General features: G+C 37.6%; 1 protein-coding gene across 2 annotated transcripts; it reads right to left on the bottom strand.

Annotated features, from left to right (window-relative positions):
• Positions 1-244: 244 nt before the first annotated feature.
• LOC127449661 (G protein-activated inward rectifier potassium channel 1) lies at positions 245-16,924 on the bottom strand. Of its 2 annotated transcripts, none has more exons than XM_051713211.1 (3): positions 15,509-16,924; positions 12,306-12,522; positions 245-2,622 (listed from the first exon to the last, which is right to left on the bottom strand). In XM_051713211.1, exons 1-3 carry the CDS (start codon positions 16,184-16,186, stop codon positions 1,898-1,900), a joined length of 1,620 nt encoding a protein of 539 aa, XP_051569171.1. In that variant the 5' UTR covers positions 16,187-16,924; the 3' UTR covers positions 245-1,897. The 2 variants fall into 2 exon arrangements, with proteins under 2 accessions (XP_051569171.1, XP_051569172.1); XM_051713212.1 differs by having other exon boundaries at positions 2,448-2,608.
• Positions 16,925-19,448: the final 2,524 nt, after the last annotated feature.

Genomic DNA, 19,448 nt, shown 5'->3' with positions numbered 1-19,448 from the left:
TCTGAGGGTTGGAACGTCATAAGGGTTGGTAAATAATGATATAATTATTTTTTTTTTTTGGTGAACTAGCATTAATCTACATAAAATCTAACTATAATCTATTAAATAATCTAAATTTATAAATAATCTAATCGATCTAACGTTTTTCAGACACGAATTAATTCAAAACAGAGAGATTTGCAGCTGTCTGTGAGTTTTGTGGTATTTGTCAGTTGCAGTACATGGAGTACAAACAGGGTAAATTTATTTATTTATTTATTTATTTTAAATATGGTAAATGTTTGTGTGTGATAAAGTTTTGCTGCACTGGAATAATGATTACAAATAGACATTTTTTTTTTTTTTACGTTTTAGAATATAAAATGTTTCCCACATGGACAATAGACAGTCCTTCAGAACAGCAGTAAAAGTACAGAATTCCCAAGGCTATTGAAGCGATCCATGTGACTTCTCCAAAGAGCAGCATCAACACAGCTGGGTCAAACCAGATCAAACTGCTTTATTTGTGGGGAAGACCTCTGCCAATACTAATGAGCATAAATGCTTTAAACATAGGCAAGTCCACTCTGAACTTGGATTTATTTTGGACTTACTGTGGTGATGGCTTCAGATGGACATTCATCCTTCAATAGCTCCCTCTTATAACAGACATATTACACATCACAACACATTTACTACAGTATTATAAATCACTCCAACTGCCGTTCTCATATTTGTCAGAAGTAGAATAGAATCTATTGAGATAAACACAATAAGAAAACTGTAAAACCATTTAACGTTAATGTAACATAAGGTACAAGATTTGTCCAGTCAGCGGTTTCACTGCAATTTATAATATTATTGCTTCGGTTTTCAAACACAAGAGATAAACAAAGCCATAACAACGTTGACAAGTTCTTCAAAATCTAAAAAGCAAGGTAAAACTGATATACACACATCCATTGTGCTCATTTCCATCTTTGATGGGGTTTTTTCCACTTTAACCCATCTGTCCACAATACTCAAGTTATTCAGGTCCAGAAAATATTTTAACATTTCAACGTTTCAAGTTTAAACCGCTAAACGGAGAACAGCAAAAAAACAATCATCGACAAAACATCATATATAAACTCGGTTAAGTATTAGGAACCAAATGTAGAATACTGTGTGATCCTAAAAGCCTTGTTCTTCGACAGGTAGCTAAGAAAATCTTAAAAAGTGACAATTTAAAACTCCACATTGTCTAATTTCTTTATAAAATACTTTTAGAGAAAAAAGTTGACATTTGGGCTGTCAAGTTTGGTATTTCACAGTATTTTATATCTGGCACCTTATAGTTAAGGCTTAATCTTCAACATGAGATAATCTGGCTTGATTATGAAATGATAGATCATGCAATAGATTAAAAAAATGAAACATAACCTGAGTCAGTTCATCCAAAAATTCATTACATTTCAGTAAATGCCCCAAAATGTTTAAAGACCAGAGCAACTGATAACCAATCCATTGATAAAACCCCAAATGGCTAACTCAGGCTAACAGCCATTGGTTATAGTTGTCATGTATTATCAGGGATCACTGATATTGAACTCTGATAATTGCATTGATGTTCTTTAAGATTTTAATATATAATATAGGCAAGCCCTCAAGAGAAGTTTGGCTATTAGGCTAATATACAGTAAGAGTATATACTGAATCATTGATAAATATCGTTATACTACCTATTACCTATAATTAGGTGTTGAAAAGGAATTCTTTCATGCTGTTTGTGGTAAAAACATGCCAGATTGTGCAGAGGATTAGCATTTATCTAATATTTTATCCACATATAAATTGCTATAATTGTAGATTGTCCATTTTACTGCATTGCAATTTCAGAAGAGGTAAATGGGCAAAACATGTATATACAGAAGTCTGTTCATTTTAAACTTAACCCTGTGAACCTCTCAGAATTCATTTTTCTCAGTTTGGGAGGCAAATGGCCATCCATTCTCCCTCCGATTCCGACTCCACCTACCCCAACCCCTCCAGCCAACCTTTGCAGTTTTGGGGGTAGGTCTGACACTGATTGGCTGATGGGTTCGACTCCGCCCACCAAGCCCAGCTTAGGAGCCAGCCTGTCCTCCATGGGGCTAATTACAGAACTGATTGGGTGAAGCCTCTCCTCTGCCACTCCTGGAGCTGAGCTGATTCGCTGGAGTTTGACAGGCAGGTCGCCCAGGTTGTAGGTGATCTCCGAGCTCATGCGCAGAAGCTTTCGAGGCATCCCGTCCCGGATGAGGACATCCCGCCCTGTTAACTTCTGAAGTTTGGCAGGCAGTTTGTTGGTGGGCATGGGTGTTGCTATATTGATGGTGCCTGTTTCTGCATCGCTCTGGAGTTCCAGACCCTCCAGGGCACCGCTGCCCTCTGTCACCCCGCCTGCACTGTGACAGAGGGAGGGGGCTGTCAGGGGCGAGGACAGGAGCAAACTCTCCTCCTGTTCTTTAATGCTGTGTGGAGGTGTGGGAACCTCGAAAGTGCCGTGGAACTGTGAATAGTCCACCTTGAAGAAACCCTCCTCCAGAGAAATGACCGGGTAAAAACGGTGACCCCACAGAACCTCATCCTCTGTGTATGAGGTACGCGCCTGGCATGTCATACCTAGGATAATTAAACAAACAAATGGTTTCACTTTCTATGAAGCATGTATTTATAATGCATTATAAGAGTTTTCTTAACGCATTATAATGCATGCATAATGCCTTATAATAAACCTTATAATATGTTGTATTGTCTCATAAATAATTGTAACAACAGTTATAATATGATATAATACTTGCCTATTTGTGGTTATAACTTTTAAGATTATGATGCATTATAACACATGATGAAACCTGTATTTATAATGCATTATAAGGGTATTCTTAATGTATGCCTAATGCCTTTTAATAAACGTTTTTGTGACTTTGTACATTCTCAGACAGCAAAGGAGTAAAAATACATAATTTACAGTGCCAGTGCTTAGCCTTTAGTAGAGCTGTTACTTTGTTCATTTTTAAGTGTTTCCTCTGAGGCCAATTTTCATTTGATCTTCTTTCACTCTTCAGGATTTTTGGGCCTGAAAAGGTTCACACTCAATTTTAAATGCTCCCTGTTCACACACAGTGGGCTAATTTCATCAAAATGGTCTCATTTTACAGATAACCTCCTAAATTTTAAGAAATTATTTCAATAATTAATAAATAACATTGCACATGTTTACAATTTTATGATAAACATATATTTTTTTAAAAATAAATGAATCTTTTTTTATGTCTAAAGTTTAAAATCATGCCATTTCAGTTCTGTGTCCTCTATTTTTGTGCAAAAAGTCTTATTTTATTCCACTGGATGGAAACAAGTACTAGAAAAATCTTTTTTTCCTCTATCACCTTCCATCACATTATACTGATCTGAAATGTAGGTGGTGCTCTAATGCATTTTAGCCCTCACATCAGCGCTCACCTAGAGACAAGTCTTTTTTTTTTTTTTTTTTTAAGTGCTGAGAGCTTCCACACTGTTTTGTTGAATATCTTGGCTACTGAGTTGTCTAGAAGCCCAGTCTACTGTGTCACTGGAAAGCAGAGAATCCCAGCTTTACAGTGATGTGTAACATTTCATCTTCTATAGATGGGAACCTAATTTGCTAATTATTTTCTTCTCATACTTTTTCTACCGAACTTAATATTTTGTTCAAAAAATGTTTGACACAAAATTGGATTATTCATCCAATCAAGCTCACAAAAAAGTAAACAAGTCATTTCTTTAACTCATTTTAAATCTAACAACCCAAGGTGATATAAAGGTTGAGGCTATTCAGCAGGCATATCACCCTGTAGCTCAAGACTATTTGCTCACTGAAGCTAAGTAGGGCTGTGTCTGGTCAGTACCTGGATGGGAGACCTCGTGGGAAAACTAAGGTTGCTGCTGGTAGAGGTATTAGGGAGGTCAGCAGAGGGTGCTCACCCTGTGGACTGTGTAGGTCCTAATGCCCCAGTATAGTGATGGGGACACTATACTGTAAAAAGGCACTGTCCCTTGGATGAGATGTTAAACTGAGGTCTTGACTCTCTGTGTTCATTAAAAATCCCAGGACAATTCTTGTAAAGAGTAGGGGTGTAACCTTGGTGTCCTGGCCAAATTGGCCCTGATCAATCATGGTCTCCTAATAATCCCCATCCATTAACTGGCTCTATCATTCCACTCTTTCCTCTCCACCAGTAGCTGGTGTATGGTGAGTGTACTGGTGCACTATGGCTGCTGTTGCATCATCCAGGTGGTTGCTGCACACTGGTGGTGATTGAGAGTCCCCTGTTCACTGTGTAAAGTGCTTTGAGTGTAGTGGCAGAAAAGTGCTATATAAATGTAATGCTCATTCATTCATTACAGATCAATGGTCAGCACAGAAAATAGACATTTGCATTTTATCCCTTACTGAAATAAAATTTCACTTTGTGATATTTTTGAAAATAATTCAAACTGTGGTATTAAGGCAACAAAATAAACTGGACAGTCACCTTCCTGAATATGAGAGCTTTCATTTGATACATGACTTGTCTATTTAAGTGCTACGTGAAGGACTTTTATATTCAAAATTTCTACAACATAACTTCTAGGTGGGGCCAATTTGTGACACAAATTTTTTCAGGCCTTATTTTGTTATTTTAAGTAACTATATGCAGAAGTGATGGAGTTCTCTAAAACGCTCAGATTCTAAGCTTTCAAATGATACCGCATACGTCTGCCTGACTTATGCATCCAGGGACTTTAAGTGATAAAATGGCTTTCTACAGCACCTCCCCATGGAGGGAGAAGGGTTCGCAGAGTTTAAGCTGATAACTCTTTTACATCTGAAATAATGTTATGTGGTTTTGTTGATTTTATGATATATTTTATTCTCTAAGAATTACAATAAAAATGTTCAAAGCAAATGTGTCTTATAACCACTTCATAATATCGTATGGCTGTTTAAAAGAAGACCTACTGTAGTTTTTATTACTTTATTTAAAGCAGACAGAGACCACTTATATATGATTATGACCACATTATAAAGCCTTTTGGATGTTTACAAAAAGACATTGCATTTGTCATTTGACTTAAAGCGGTAAAAGGCCACTCATAAGTCATAGGAAGATATTGTGCAGGTTTTGATCTTAAATAAACAATGTCAATATATGAAACTTATAATACATTATAACTATGAGACATATAACACATTATAACTTAAAAGAAATGTGGATAGAATGTAGTGTTGATTGTGTGTTATAACACAGTATACTCTTAAAAGTTATAACCATAAATAGGTAAGTATTATATCATAACTGTTGTAACAATTATTTTTGAGACAATACAACATGTTATAAGGTTTATTATAAGGCATTATGCAAACATTATAATGCGTTAAGAATACCTTTATAATGCATTATAAATACAGACTTTTAAACAAATTAATTAAATGAGTGAACAGAGTACTAACACTACAGAACGAAAGAGATGGAACAGCATATTAATAAGGACAATAAGCTTTATTTGAGGTGAGTATACTGTTTAGCAATTGCTGGGTGACTAAAACTAATAAATGCATTACTGAAAGCACACACTCACACACACAAGCAACATATACTGTTGAGCAACACCCACGGGAACGTCTGTTCACGGTCCATGTGGCTGCATGAAAACAAGGGCTTTATCTGTAGGAAATTCATTAGATCTGTGTATCAACCACACCGATGAACATCCCTCCTTAATTAAAGCGCGCAATATAAAGAGCTTATTTTTATGAACCTCCTAACAACACATCAGTCAATAGCACAGAATGTAAGATAAGATAATTGTCATCTGAAATGCAACAATGTAGAGAACACTTCATGTGACAAGAGGAGGCATGATTCTTTCATCTAAAAACCTGCCTGTATATCGATATCCTCTCTTGGAGAGGGGAGCAAAGGAGAGGAGATTTGAAGTGTTTGCAGAGGGGATACTGTGAGGACTTTGTTCTATACAGGGATTTGAGGACTAGGTTTTGAGCAGCTGGATGAAGGCTTAAAAGTGTTTAGACAGAAGCAAGACTGCTGTGCTGTTCTCCTGACAGAAGGAAGCAGGCGAAGTGTAAAAAGAGACTGGCTGAGTCTGCTGCGGTTGCCGAACACACACCTCTGCATTACAAACTTGAAAATCCAGAAGGACCAAACATCCATTTTTGAAAGTCATAACAGATAACGATAATTCTTTTTTCCCCCCTTTCACTGCCACCCACGACCAGCAACACCTACACACTTTCACAGCCACAAGCAAGGTTATCCTTCTTTACTACAGTCAAAATCCCTACTTTCCGAGATGACAAATCCTGGGCTTAGCAATATAACATCATATTATTCATCTTATGAAATATTTAACAGGCTTTCTGCTGTTTGCTGGAAGGGGAGAAAGTAAGGGCTCGGCAAGTTAAAATCCGGTCCGGCTCCCCGCAAATTCGGCTTACATAATCATTCCATATTTCTCCATTACGACAAATTTCATTTCTGCATTTGGGGGAAATGTTTGCGCACATTAGACTCCACCAAAAAAATGGTATCGCTAGACCCCGACATCTGACAGTTATGAGAACAATTTATATTTCCAAGAGGGATAATCTGTTTCTATGGTGACCGTCATCAAGTGTTCGGTTCCGTTGCCACAGAGGTGCTCTGCCTGACCTGTTTCTGTCATCTCTTTTTCTCTCCATCTCTGTCTTTCTCTCTTTTCAGCTTTGTGCTGATTCCTCCACTTTTCCACCTATTCCACCAACCATCATTATCATCATGACTCCCTCTCCATCCCTGTCTCACACTCTTGATCTTTGTCTCTCTCCCTTCTCTCTGTGATGTGAGATAACAGTAAACTGTACTTTCTTGCTGCTCTGAATGGTAATTGTCCATGCAGCCGGGCCCAGTTCTCTCCTGTATCTCACTGACACACAGTGTGTGGTCCTGGGGGAATGAGGCAGTGCCTCCCTTTTGATTTACAGAGCTTCCTTGGGACAATAGCACAGAGCTGTTCTGTTTACTCTCACTGCTGCAACTGCACAAATAAAACACTGAAATTCTGAAACCACAGGCCAAGCACTAAAAATTGATGTCAGTTGATAATGCCAATATATGAGTTTTTTTCTCAAGAGTAAATAGTTAGAATTTGTCCATGTTACTCAATATGAAATAAGACACATTATATGAATAGTTCACCCAAAAATGTTTACTCACTGTCTAGTTGTGTATGCTGTTATTTAATTTTTTTCCATGGAACACAAAAGTAAAATTTTTTTTTAAGAATCATTATGCAGTTCTTGCCATACAACTATAGTTCATAATGACAGGGGCTACTAATTTTTTATTTTAAATTTTCAAGCCAAATTTTTTAATAGTTTCACTCAGTCTGAGCACAGTTTGGTCATCTTTTGAGAGAGTGTTTGTAACGAAACCTGTCAAGAAAATGTCCTGGCCCCTTTTTTTTATTTTTTATCCAAAATCAAAAGAAACAAAAAAGAAATGATATTTTACATGTAGAAATTGAAGCCTATTTTTAGGGTCATTAAGATATTTTACATTGTGACATTTTCATGTCAGTTATGCACATATTATCCCCAAATTCTCATTAACGTAACGCAAAAATAAGATGCCCGTTATGATATTCTCATTACCGCAACGTGAAAATTGAAGTAGCCTATTTTTCAATTGTTACGTATATACATCATAGCAGTACTCCATTGGAACTATTTTTGCTGATTTTCATTTAAAAAATCATTGCAACAGCATCTTTTGTACAGTTAAACAGTAAAAAATTACTCGTGTTACGCTAATGAGAATTACTGTTGAAAACAATGGAAATAGTAGAAGTAATATTGTGCTCAAGTGTCAAAAATCTTAATGGTCCTTAATGGTGGACAAAGTAACTTTTCTTTTTTTTTTTTCTTTTTTTTTTTTGATTTAGGGGTTAACTATGACCTGGATATTTGATATCTGACAGGTTTCATGAGAATCACCCAAGAGCTGGTTAACAATTCTTCAAAAATTTCTACTTTTGTGTTTCATGGGAAAAGTAACAGCAAATAGGTTTGAAACAACATAAGCAGCCTGATCTGATGAAAATTACGTGACCATGGCAACATTTTTGCAAAACGAAGCTACGCACTTCATTGCATGTTTGGCTGCAATTTCCCAGTGAAATGTCCAGCGGGGGCGTCAAAAGCGAGTGAAATGGTGTCGTAATCAGACGAGGTTTTTATGGTGAATGTTAGATGGAGGTTTTAATGAGTAAAACATACCTCCCTAACCTAAAACTTTAACCTAAACCTAAACAATAGTGATCTAAAAGCAAATGAGAGGTAAACAAGACATCCTTACCCTAAACCAACACCTAAACCTAACCGATAGTGTCCTAAAAGCAAATGTTTTGAAGCAACAACCTAATTTCATGTTGCTTCTATTACTCTTTTGTCTCGCGTGTCAGCTTGCGTGCTTGGCTGGGCTCGAGTCTTGGTCTGCAGAGTCCAAAGTCCAACACTCTGTCACTACCGCGCAAGCTAATCACGTTGAAATAAGTGCGTAAATTTGGGCGAGTCTGTAATACAAGCGTTAAAATGTATCGCTTTTCAAATGTTGCATTAGAGTAAGTGTTTTGAGTTTGTAAAAGTCATGTTTGTAATAGTGCGAAAAATAAATGTTAATTAAGTCATAATCAGCCATTGTAGTCGTGATATGTGTGAAAATGTTGCTGTAGTGCCTCTAGTGTTCATCTCACCAGGAGTCTGTGGCGAAACATAGAATGTGGCAAGAAAAACTACGTTTTCAGAAATGTAGTTACATTAACGTTCATTCTGTGAGACTAGGTTGCAGCACATAAGGCTGAGTAAATAATGCATTTTTTTTTATTTTTGGGTGAACTACTCTGGCCATTATTTCCAAATAAGGCAATCAGGTGTTGGACTGGTCTAACCTCCATGTCACTATTTTGACCTGCATAATTTGAGCAGCAACAACTGCCTTATCAGGGACCTGATCAAATCTAACACAAAGCAGTCACAGAGGCCACAACCATCATCGCATTTATTGACAGAAACACATTTCTGATGAATATTAACATCTTTTTACAATGTGTTTAAATGAAAGACAGAGGCTTAAAGTTGACATAAAAACTAAACTGACAGCATTAACATCCCTGGCCTTTTTAGGCATGATTCTTTGGTGCACACTGTTCCAAAATTTCTAAAAATGTTTGTAATCTTATAATAAAATTCAATAACTTGCCCTGCCACTGACAACTTTCCTTTTCAGCTGATGTCATCAATCCCTCTTACTCTTTGAGCCCAACTACCCAACTCCATTCTGGTATGAAATGCCCACTTTACACAATTCAATCAATTCCTGGTGGGTAAGATCAAGTCCTACATTTATTTTTTTTCTGGCTGAATTTTTCACCAAATATGTTGGATTACATGTTTAATTAAACATGTTAAATTACAGGAGTTAAACAGCGTTTCATACAAAGACGTCACTTACTTAACCGATGAATAGTCCTAGAAATGGTCTATACACTAGTTTTAATGCAGTCTTCTCTAAAATGGCTTAATAGTCAAGGTTCAAATTAATTTGACACATTTTGGTCTTGTTTTACAATGCATTAATATTAACAATGGCTCGATATTGTCACGTTTGCTTACCCCATTGGCAGATTTTTTGCTTGATTTTTGTAAATGCTATATTTTTATTTTTATTTTATTTTTTTTGGCAGTGTAATGTGAAGAGCTGTAAATAATTTGACAGATGTGGATGCTGGCACAGCTGTCATGTTTATCTCATGGGCTTTACTTCAGTGATTCTCTTTGGCCTTGAAGTCACTCCCTCTCTGCCTGAAGGAAGTTAATGTATTGATGTCAAAATTCTCCTGTCCAAACAGACTTTAATCCGGAAGATTAGAACCAAAGGACACAAGAACACCCACGCACAAACACAAATGCATAACAAATTTGCGCTGTATTCCCACATGCACATATCATAAACCTAGACATAATTAAAGGGCATAATTAAAAATGTCCAGTGAATTATTTAATAGGTTGTAATTAGTATTTGATTTGTGCGACTGATAAACACAAGTTCCGTCTCCATACTTCAAACAGCCGGTGAGACTTTACTGTAAAGAGACCGCTTAAGAAGGGGCTGATTTAGTTGCTATGGTAACTGATTCACAATGGGGAGAACAGAGTGCTGACTAACTGTATATAATTCTGCTTTTTTTCCCCTCTTTTCTTTTTTACAAACAAATCTATTCACTTTCTGAGGGCGGAACATTAAGATTGCTCATCGATGGATGTATCATCTATGAGGAAGCCCGGATAGATAAATAATTGCATTTTTCATTTTGTTCCAATTAAATCAGATCATGGAAGCATGTGATACTAAGTGTATGGTTACTGAACAGTGTATGTATAGACAGTGTGAATGTTGCAGAGGTTTATTGTTGTTGCCTATGATGCCTGTACATCCTTGTATCCATGTCGATCGATGTGTTTGATGCTGCAGGGTGGAAAAGTAAAGGTGAGCTGTGATTTGATTGACAGGTTGCTTAATCTCCAAGCATGCCAGACTACAGAACCATGAAGCAAAGAGCAAAATGAAAGACTAACTTTGTATATCATGTCTTAAATAGCATGTCTCTCTCTCTCTTTCTCTCTTTGCTGAAATAGACACCAACATTCATTCTTGCACCAAAACTTGCTTCTACAGGATGACTCACACAGACTGAACACATATATGTTACACACCACACTGCACAAATATTCTACTCTCGTATGGGAGTACGAGACACAGACACAGAAGACAAACATAAAAAAATTGTAACACTTTACAATAAGGTTGCATTCGTTAACATTAATTATCTGCTTTGGATAACATGAACTAACAATAAACACCAATTTTACAGCATTTATTAATATTGGTTAATGGTACTTTTAACATATACTAATACATTTTAAAATATGAACTAACATGAACTAACAATGAACAATTGTATTTTTATGCATTAACATTAACCAAGATAAGAGTTAAAGAAAATATTGCTCTATGTAAGTTTATGACATCTAATGCATTTACTATGCTTGCATATGGATTATGGTAAAGTGCTACTGAAAACATAAATCAAAATATATTAAGAAAATAGACTTGGTTTCATTCTGTTCATTGGTAGCACTGGTTAAAAGGACCCTTCACACAGAAAAATGAAAATTCTCTCATCATTTACTCACACTTACTCAAAAACAGATAATATTTCAGTCCTTTTTTAATATAAATTCTCCTCCCTTCACAGAAATTGGCGATATTTATGAAGAATGTGAATCGCCAAAAACAAAAGAAGAAGAATGTGAAAGTGGAGATTTATAGTAAAAAAGGACTTAAATATTGATCTCTTTCTCACCCGCACCTATCATATCGTTTCTGAAAATATGGATTTAACCACTGGAGTCAGAGGGATACTTTTATGCTGCATTTATGTGCTTTTTGAACCTGTAATGTTCTGGTCACCATTCACTTTCATTGTAAGGACCTACAGAGCTGAAATATTCTTCTAAAAATCTTCATTTGTGGTCTGAAGAAAAAGAGTCATACACATCTGGGATGGCACGAGGGTGAGAAAATAATGAGATTATTTTTATTTTTGGGTGAACTATCCCTTTAAGATATGAAATGGCGCTCATGATTTGACCAAAAGGACTCAGGAATTTTCTCTTTACATTAGTTAATGCATTATGAACTGACATGAGCTAACAATAAACAAATGTATTTTCGTGCAGTAACCCTAACCAAGATTAATAAATGCTCATATATATATATATATATATATATATATATATATATATATATATATATATATTGTACATATAGACCCTTATTGGAAAGTGTTACTGAAAATATAAATAAAGCTACTGAGAAACTATACTTGGTTTCATTGTATTCATAGCACTGGTTTGTATAGCGTTGAGAAGTAAATTGGTATTCACAATTCAATCAAAAGGAATATTTGCTGAGCTAAAGATGTTCAATTTCTTCAAGAATGTTGTAATATATATTAGGAAATATACGGTGGAAATCTATTGGCTCATTCAGATGTGAATCGAATTGGGAATTGAGTGCATCACTCTAGATCTACACTCTACATCTTTCCAGTCGTCAAATACAGGTTTGGAACATCAGCCACATTCCTGCATCTGAGTATATTTGTAATGTCACAGAGCTGTTGGATATGTTTAATAATTCTGTGTTATTGTTAAAACTCACCAGTGGTCTCCACGATCCCCTCTAAGATAACCACAATCTCAAATTGCTCTGTCTGCATGGACCTCAGCGAGAGGTCATAGAATGGGCTCTTGGAGTCGATCACGTGGCATATCGTCAAAGGAGACACTAAGAAAAGCTGGTCGGCTCCAGTACTGAAACCAACATCCAATTCAAGTTGATCCAGAGGCAAAAACTCACCTTCAGGAGTTTGACGGGACTACAGAGGAGACAGAAAGACAGGGAAACACAGAGAGAAAGAGAAAATTAGGATAGAATAGGGACATGATTAAGTGGTAGAGTGAGTGTATGTGTGTGTGAGAGAGAGAGAGAATAAAAACTGATTCAAAAGGTAAAATTGCATCCTCAAGTCACATGGGACAGATCAATAATATGTCCATTGTAGCGGGCTAAAATTAAATTACAGGTAAGTTATAGATAATCTACTTGTGGTAAAGCATGTACACAGTCATATAGGCTTAGCTCTGAATTTAAAGGGATAGTTCACCCAAAAATTACAATTCTCTCATTTACTCACCCTCCCAAACTCGTATGACTTTCTTTCCTTTGCGGAACACAAACAAAGATTTTTGACTCATGTGTGAGGTGTTTTTGTCCATACAACGTAAGTCAGTGGGGTCCAAAACTTTCAAGCTCCGTAAAAGGCATAAAGGTAGCATAAAAGTAATCCGTACGATTTGAGTGGTTTATTCCATGTCTTCTGGAGAGATACAATTCAGGCAAAAATTCACTTCTGGCCAGCTCTCCTATTAAACATGTGCTAAGCACCCTCAAACAAATGTTACAGCAACCTCAATTGAATATATATGCCTAATAACTGAATATGTAAGCCTAATAATATTGTATATTGGCAAAGCAGATTTCCTTAATTCACGCGAACACACACAAAATCCCTGTATCAAAACTAGCAAACGTGTATGATCTTGCAAATTAGTGTGTCCTAATTTACAGACGCAGCATTCTGCTATCACGTCTCCAACGTACACTAGATCATTTGATTGGTTAAAGGTGCACTCAGTAACTTTTTGTTTGTGTCATCTTGGACTTACAGTGACACCTAGTGGTGTGGATGCAGCATCATTCAATAGTCAATAGTTTTCAGTTACAGATGCCATTGCAGATCCAAGAGTGAAAGTGTCCAATTACAAGACGATTACTGAGATTAAGCGAGTAGTATTCTGCTGGTCATGTGATTCTAAAATGGCAGCCCCCATGAGGGCGCCCCTGCCCCATGTAGAATAAAACAGCTTTTATAAGATTACTGATATGACTAGAGTCCTCATCTCATGTGAGTGCTTATGATTTTATACATATGTTTCAAAACTGTAGTTCATTTCTTTAGGAGTAAAACTTTTTTAATGGGGAAAAAATGACTGAGTGCACCTTTAAGACCTCCTCTGCTCATGCATAGAGAATTTGTAGTGGAAATTTTCTCACTCAATCCATCGCCAGTTGCTTCCGATTTCTGCTCTGGGATAAAGTGGCCCATAACTTCTGGTCAAAGACTAGTCTACTAAAGCCAAAGCCAAACCTTACTGTAACTATTAGTGAAACGAGAAAACTGACTCCAGATCAGTGGTTGTGGATAACATCTCCTGACATCGCTTGCTGCACAAATGCTGCCTTCACATGCAATCGGAATTATCGTAAATACGAGTTCCCCACTCAGAAGTTGCACATGAACGTCCCCTCAAGTCGTAATTATGACTGGGAAACCCGAGTTTCCAAGATGGGAGGAGTCGTAAACTTTTAACATGGCTGCGGAGAGTTCAGTTTCTGTACTGAATGACAGATTTTAAATACAGCTAATTGTTAACACTTTCAGTTTCTGTCATATTCATTTATGTATATTAACAACCATTCTATGTAAGTTGTACATTTTTACACTGTTAAAATAGCTTGTATTTGACCACAATTCCATCATCCTGAGCAAGCTAACTGAGTGATATGTATTATGGTGTCAAAATAAAAGTTCCTCAAGAAATATGTACGAATGAACCTGGCGGCATCCATGTTTCCTGTTCTTTCTGACAACAAAGCACGTGAACACGACGTACTCGTAAATACTGCTTCAGGAGTGGGAAGTAGGATAATTCCGATAGCAAATGAAGCATCATGCACAGAGAAAGCGTAGCTTGACTGTAAATCTAAAACGAAAACTTTTCTTAAATAAGGGCAGTGTAATTAGTGGATTAAATATTAATCTTTATAAAGCAGCCATACTATTTTCGTCATCGATTTTGATTTGGAACCGGGCCTGTCATTAGAGGTGTTTGTTCACATGCTTGACGCACGCATGCGTGCTCACATGCTCACGTGAGAACTAACGTGCGTGTGTTACAACCGGAGGTTCTCGCCTAAATCAACAGACCTTTTTCACAGACTGTGATGACGTGTTTCCGCCTTATTTATCAGTGTAAATCTCGCATTTTTTTATATGTAATTTTTTTTTTTATATATATTGAGTGTAAGTTTATAACATTATGCTTTGTGTTAAATTACTCTGTAATTAGTTTAAAAAAATAAATGACCACAGCTGTGAGGGGGTTTCTATTACAGCTGCTGAGAGAGCCACAGTAAATTTGGCATCTTCTCCCATTTTACTGTCTTCATCCAACGCTCTTATTTTTTTCCTCTTCTGGAAATCATTCAAACGTAATTTGGTCTTGGAGCAAATGGTTAAGTGTAAATAATATTTACTGTGATCTCCCATTCACTCCCATTCACCGCTGTCGAAGTTTACCCTGCAAACGTTTACTTCCACGTCCCAAAACCCAGAGTGTGAAAAAGGTCTATTGCATCGTTTTAGAAAATGTTTTCTGAGCTTGAAAGTTTTGGACCCCATTGACTTACATTGTATGGACAAAAAGACCTCATAAATTGCAACTTTTCCTTCAAAAATAGACAACAAAAAATGCTTGTTTGTGTTCCGCAGAAGAAAGAAAGTCATACGAGTTTGAGACGGCATGAGGATGATTAAATGATTTGGGTGAACTATTCCTTTAACATGCAAGAATGAACCAAAACTTGAACCTTTCAGATATTCATTTGTATCCATTTGTTTGCATCCATATGTATGAGATCTAATTATGTATGCGATGAAATAACCTCCACATAATGTCTGCTGTGTGCCGGGGTCTCGACTTTTATCTCTAGTGTTTAATTGGATACAGTTCTTCACTCACTTTGAGTAGTTTGCAGCGTATTTGCGCGGAGACCATATGGCTGTTCCGCAGGTTACCGACGCGGAACATGAGGGTCAGTTTGCCGTCACGCATGGAAATAGCTGCGTGCTCGCTGAACATCAGCGTCTCTGCCCGTTTCTTCGGCTGGGACATCTTGATGAACATGCAGCCGATGAGAAAAGCATCCACTATAGACCCTAGGATGGACTGGAAGAGGAACAGAATGATGCCCTCCGGACACTTGTCTGTAATGTACCGGTAACCGTAGCCGATTGTGGCCTCGGTTTCGATGAAAAAGAGAAAAGCGGAGGGAAAGTTGTGCACATTGGCCACGCATGGTGTGTACTTATCATCGTGGGCCTGGTTAAGGTCTCCACGTATAAAGGCAATGACCCACCACATCGAGGCCATGAAGAGCCACGCCACCGTGTAGGTAAGGATGAAAATGAACAGATTCCAGCGCCATTTGAGGTCCACGAGTGTGGTAAACAGGTCCGACAGGTACCGGCTGGTTTCTCCTCCCAGGTTCCCGTGCTGGACGTTACAGCGGCCGTTCTTGTCCACAAAGCGCTGGCGTTTCTTTCTCTTCTCGGGGGCCGCCTGGTTGAACCCGCCGCCGCTGGAGGAGGTGGTCACCACCTGATAATCATCCCCAAATTTCTTCCGCAACGCTGACATCCTTCACCCCTAAAGTTGTCCCGAAATATATCAGTGTTTTTGCGCGTTTGTTCAGGACAAAATGTTTTCGTCTTTCTTCACACCTCAAGCACACAACTCTCCCTCATTTCTGAGCAGATTATTAAAAAGTCACAATCTGGAGCGAGTTTATTCTTTTTTAGAAGCTTACCGCAGGAGTTTTCTCCGCGCGTCTCTCAACAATAGCGCGCTTCTCTTGGGACGCAGCGATGCAGATCTCCTTCTCTTCTCCAAATCCACATAACTAAAGAATACTCACTCAGCCGAGGCTGGAAAAGGTGGAAAAATACGGATCTGAGTCATTTGTAATCTCAGATTGGTTTGGCGCAGTCTAGCACTTGTGCGTTGGCACCCTCTTCCACCTTCATTCACTCCTCCTGTCTCCCCAGGTGTACTCCAATTTGAAAAGACGCCCCAAGGATCTTGTCCAAGTTTTAACTCACCGCCTCTGCCGTTCCTCGCAGCTGGCATGCGCTGAGATCTTTCATCTGATGTTTTCTCACTGTTCTCGGTTACTGCGCACTGCGCGCCTCCTGCTCTGAAACTCCATCTCCAGCCCCGACAAATAAGAGAAACTTATCGGAGAGGGGTGGTGGAGATGGGAGGTGGGAGAAGAATGAACACGTGTTCTTGTGTTGGGAACATCCTTTTTTCAAGCTAGGATGAGTGCTAGAAGATAAGGGCACTATTAGTGTGTTATTTGAGAGTCATGTAAATCACTCCCGGTCTGTAACGGACTGACTCTGCTGCTCTGTAGGTGTCAGTCCTATCCGCATTGGAAGGCTGTTACAGAACGTCATCAGTTATATCTCTCCCTCTCACTTCCTCACATCAGATCTTTATATGTGTATTAGAGGTTACACATTTAAATATGCAGAGTGTGTGCATGTGGTGTCGGGTTTTGCCTACATTATGTGGACCTAATGTTCCCAAAGGGATAGTAAAACCTGAAATCTCCCATCAGTCCCAGCAAAGAAAATGCCATAGTAAACATACTAAATAATGTCTTGGTGAAAATGAATGAATAAATAAATACAATAAAAAAGGATTCAGTGAGGTTTAGGTTAAGGGGTCGGGGAAGGAAAATGTAATTAGCGCATTCACTGGAACTTCAATGGAAAATCCCCACCGTGAAAGAAACACACAAAAACGTTCCCTTTTATATGGGATTATAAGGGGTTCATTAATGAATAATAACTAATTTACAATGACTGATAACTCTCTGAAAAACTAATAACATTATAAATCATTGATAATCGGTTACAGTAAAATGCTTAAAAAGGGTGACTTCCAAGCAATACTTGCCAAATAGTGAGCCATTTTACCTCATGTTATAAATGCTTAATAACATCTACATTAGTATCTTAGGAAAATGTACCTTAATGTAAAGTGAACATCTATGAAGCAGGGATAGTTCACCCAAAAATGAAAATTCTCTCATCATTTACTCATCCTCATGCCATCCCAGATGTGTATGACTTTCTTTCTTCTGCAGAACACAAATGAAGATTTTTAGAAGAATATCTGAGCTCTGTAGGTTCATACAATGCAAGTGAATGGTGACCAGACCTTTGTAGCTCCAATAAAGTCAGCATAAAAGTAATCCATACGACTCCAGTTGTTAAATCCATATCTTTAGAAGTTATATGATAGGTGTGGGTGAGAAACAGATCAATATTTAAGTCCTTTTTTTTTTGTTTTTTTTTGTTTTTTTTTTTTTTTTACAATAAATCCCCACTTTCACTTTTACACATTCTATGCACTCTTCATGCATATCGCCACCTACTGGTCGGGGCTTGTCAAAGGTGGAGATTAATAGTAAAAAAGGACTTAAATATTGATCTGTTTCTCACCCACACCTATCATATTGCTTCTGAAGACATGGATTTAACCACTGGAGACGTATGGATTACTTTTATGCTGGCTTTATGTGATTTTTAAAGATTCAAAGGTCTGGTCACCATTCACTTGCATTGTATGGACCTACAGAGCTGAGATATTCTTCTAAAAATCTTCCTTTGTGTTCAGCAGAAGAAAGAAAATCATACACATCTGGGACGGCATGAGGGTGAGTAAATGGTGAGAGAATTTTCATTTTTGGGTGAACTATCCCTTTAAGGAGTTGCCAACATAAGAAACTTGTAAATAAAATTGATACATGCTGTCAGTGAGCATGAAGACCAGAAGAGTGTATGTTAAGTAGGACTAGGTAAGCACCATTCTTTTGACATCAACATGAAGTCAAGAAAAGTGACAAAACACGTCAAAACACTACAGTAATTAATACAAACACAAAGCAGGCTGTAGCAAATTACTCCTTTTAATCTCACCAGTGGTCTAATTTTGATCTTGAAAGTTGCCCTTTATGTATGTTGCTAAAACCGCCTTGAATCATTATAAAATTATTTATAATGCATTTGTAAATGTCATTAATGAAAAACCCTTAACAAATGGAAAATTAATGCAAAGTGTTACCAGAAAAGTGTGTATTCATTCTTATGGAAGTGAACTGTTTGGTTATATAGTCCTCTACCTGAACCTGCTTGTTTAGATGATCTAATTTATGTTTTTTGCAAGCATTGTAAGCCAAGTGTGCCATTAGGATGCTCAGTTTGTTGTGAAGTATTGGGTTAGAGTAGAACAGGCTCAAGGGTGTCTGTACCAAGGACAGTCCTGCACACATGCAAACACCAATGGCATTCTGACCAGAGAAAGTATCAGACACAACAACATGTACTTCAGCAGCTGTCTAAAGACACCAAAGGCACACCGTGACCGTTAATGTAATGCAACTGCTTCATGCCAGCAGAGGTTTTCCTCAAGATACTCTCTCTGTCATCTCCAGAATGAATGCCTTAATGACCCACAGAAATAATTACACAGCTGGAGTAGTGCTGGTGAAGCATAATGAAATGTGATGAAACATGTCCAGACAGCTTCTAATGATGTCACTGGTGAGAATGACACATAACAATTTAAATAATGTGAGAGGACTTTTACCACCAGTGGCATTGTAGCTAAAATTGCCCTCGCACTGATTCTTGACAAGAATGTCGAGCTATTTGTTTACTAAGCAGTTTCAAAAGCATAGTGGGAAGCTAATGACAGGTTGGGAATGTCCAGTCACCAACAGCTATTCCTATCATGTGGTAATCACTAGATGGCAGAGTTCTTCAAAGTGATGGGTCTTTAAAAGCCCTGACATTAAACATTCTTGTACCCAGTTCTGAGAAACAGGAGCTAT

This window comes from Myxocyprinus asiaticus, chromosome 12, assembly GCF_019703515.2.
Source record: "Myxocyprinus asiaticus isolate MX2 ecotype Aquarium Trade chromosome 12, UBuf_Myxa_2, whole genome shotgun sequence".
NCBI classification, from domain to species: domain Eukaryota; kingdom Metazoa; phylum Chordata; class Actinopteri; order Cypriniformes; family Catostomidae; genus Myxocyprinus; species Myxocyprinus asiaticus.
This window is presented reverse-complemented; position numbering and strand designations above follow the sequence as displayed.

Bases quoted from the DNA above. Each gene is read 5' to 3' on its own strand.
- LOC127449661 (XM_051713211.1), bottom strand. From the start codon at position 16,186: ATGTCAGCGTTGCGGAAGAAATTTGGGGATGATTATCAGGTGGTGACC. The intron at 12,523-15,508 runs GTGAGTGAAGAA...TCTCCTCTGTAG, and splicing joins TACGCTGCAAACTACTCAAA to TCCCGTCAAACTCCTGAAGG. The intron at 2,623-12,305 runs GTGAGTTTTAAC...TAATTATCCTAG, and splicing joins GGGGATCGTGGAGACCACTG to GTATGACATGCCAGGCGCGT.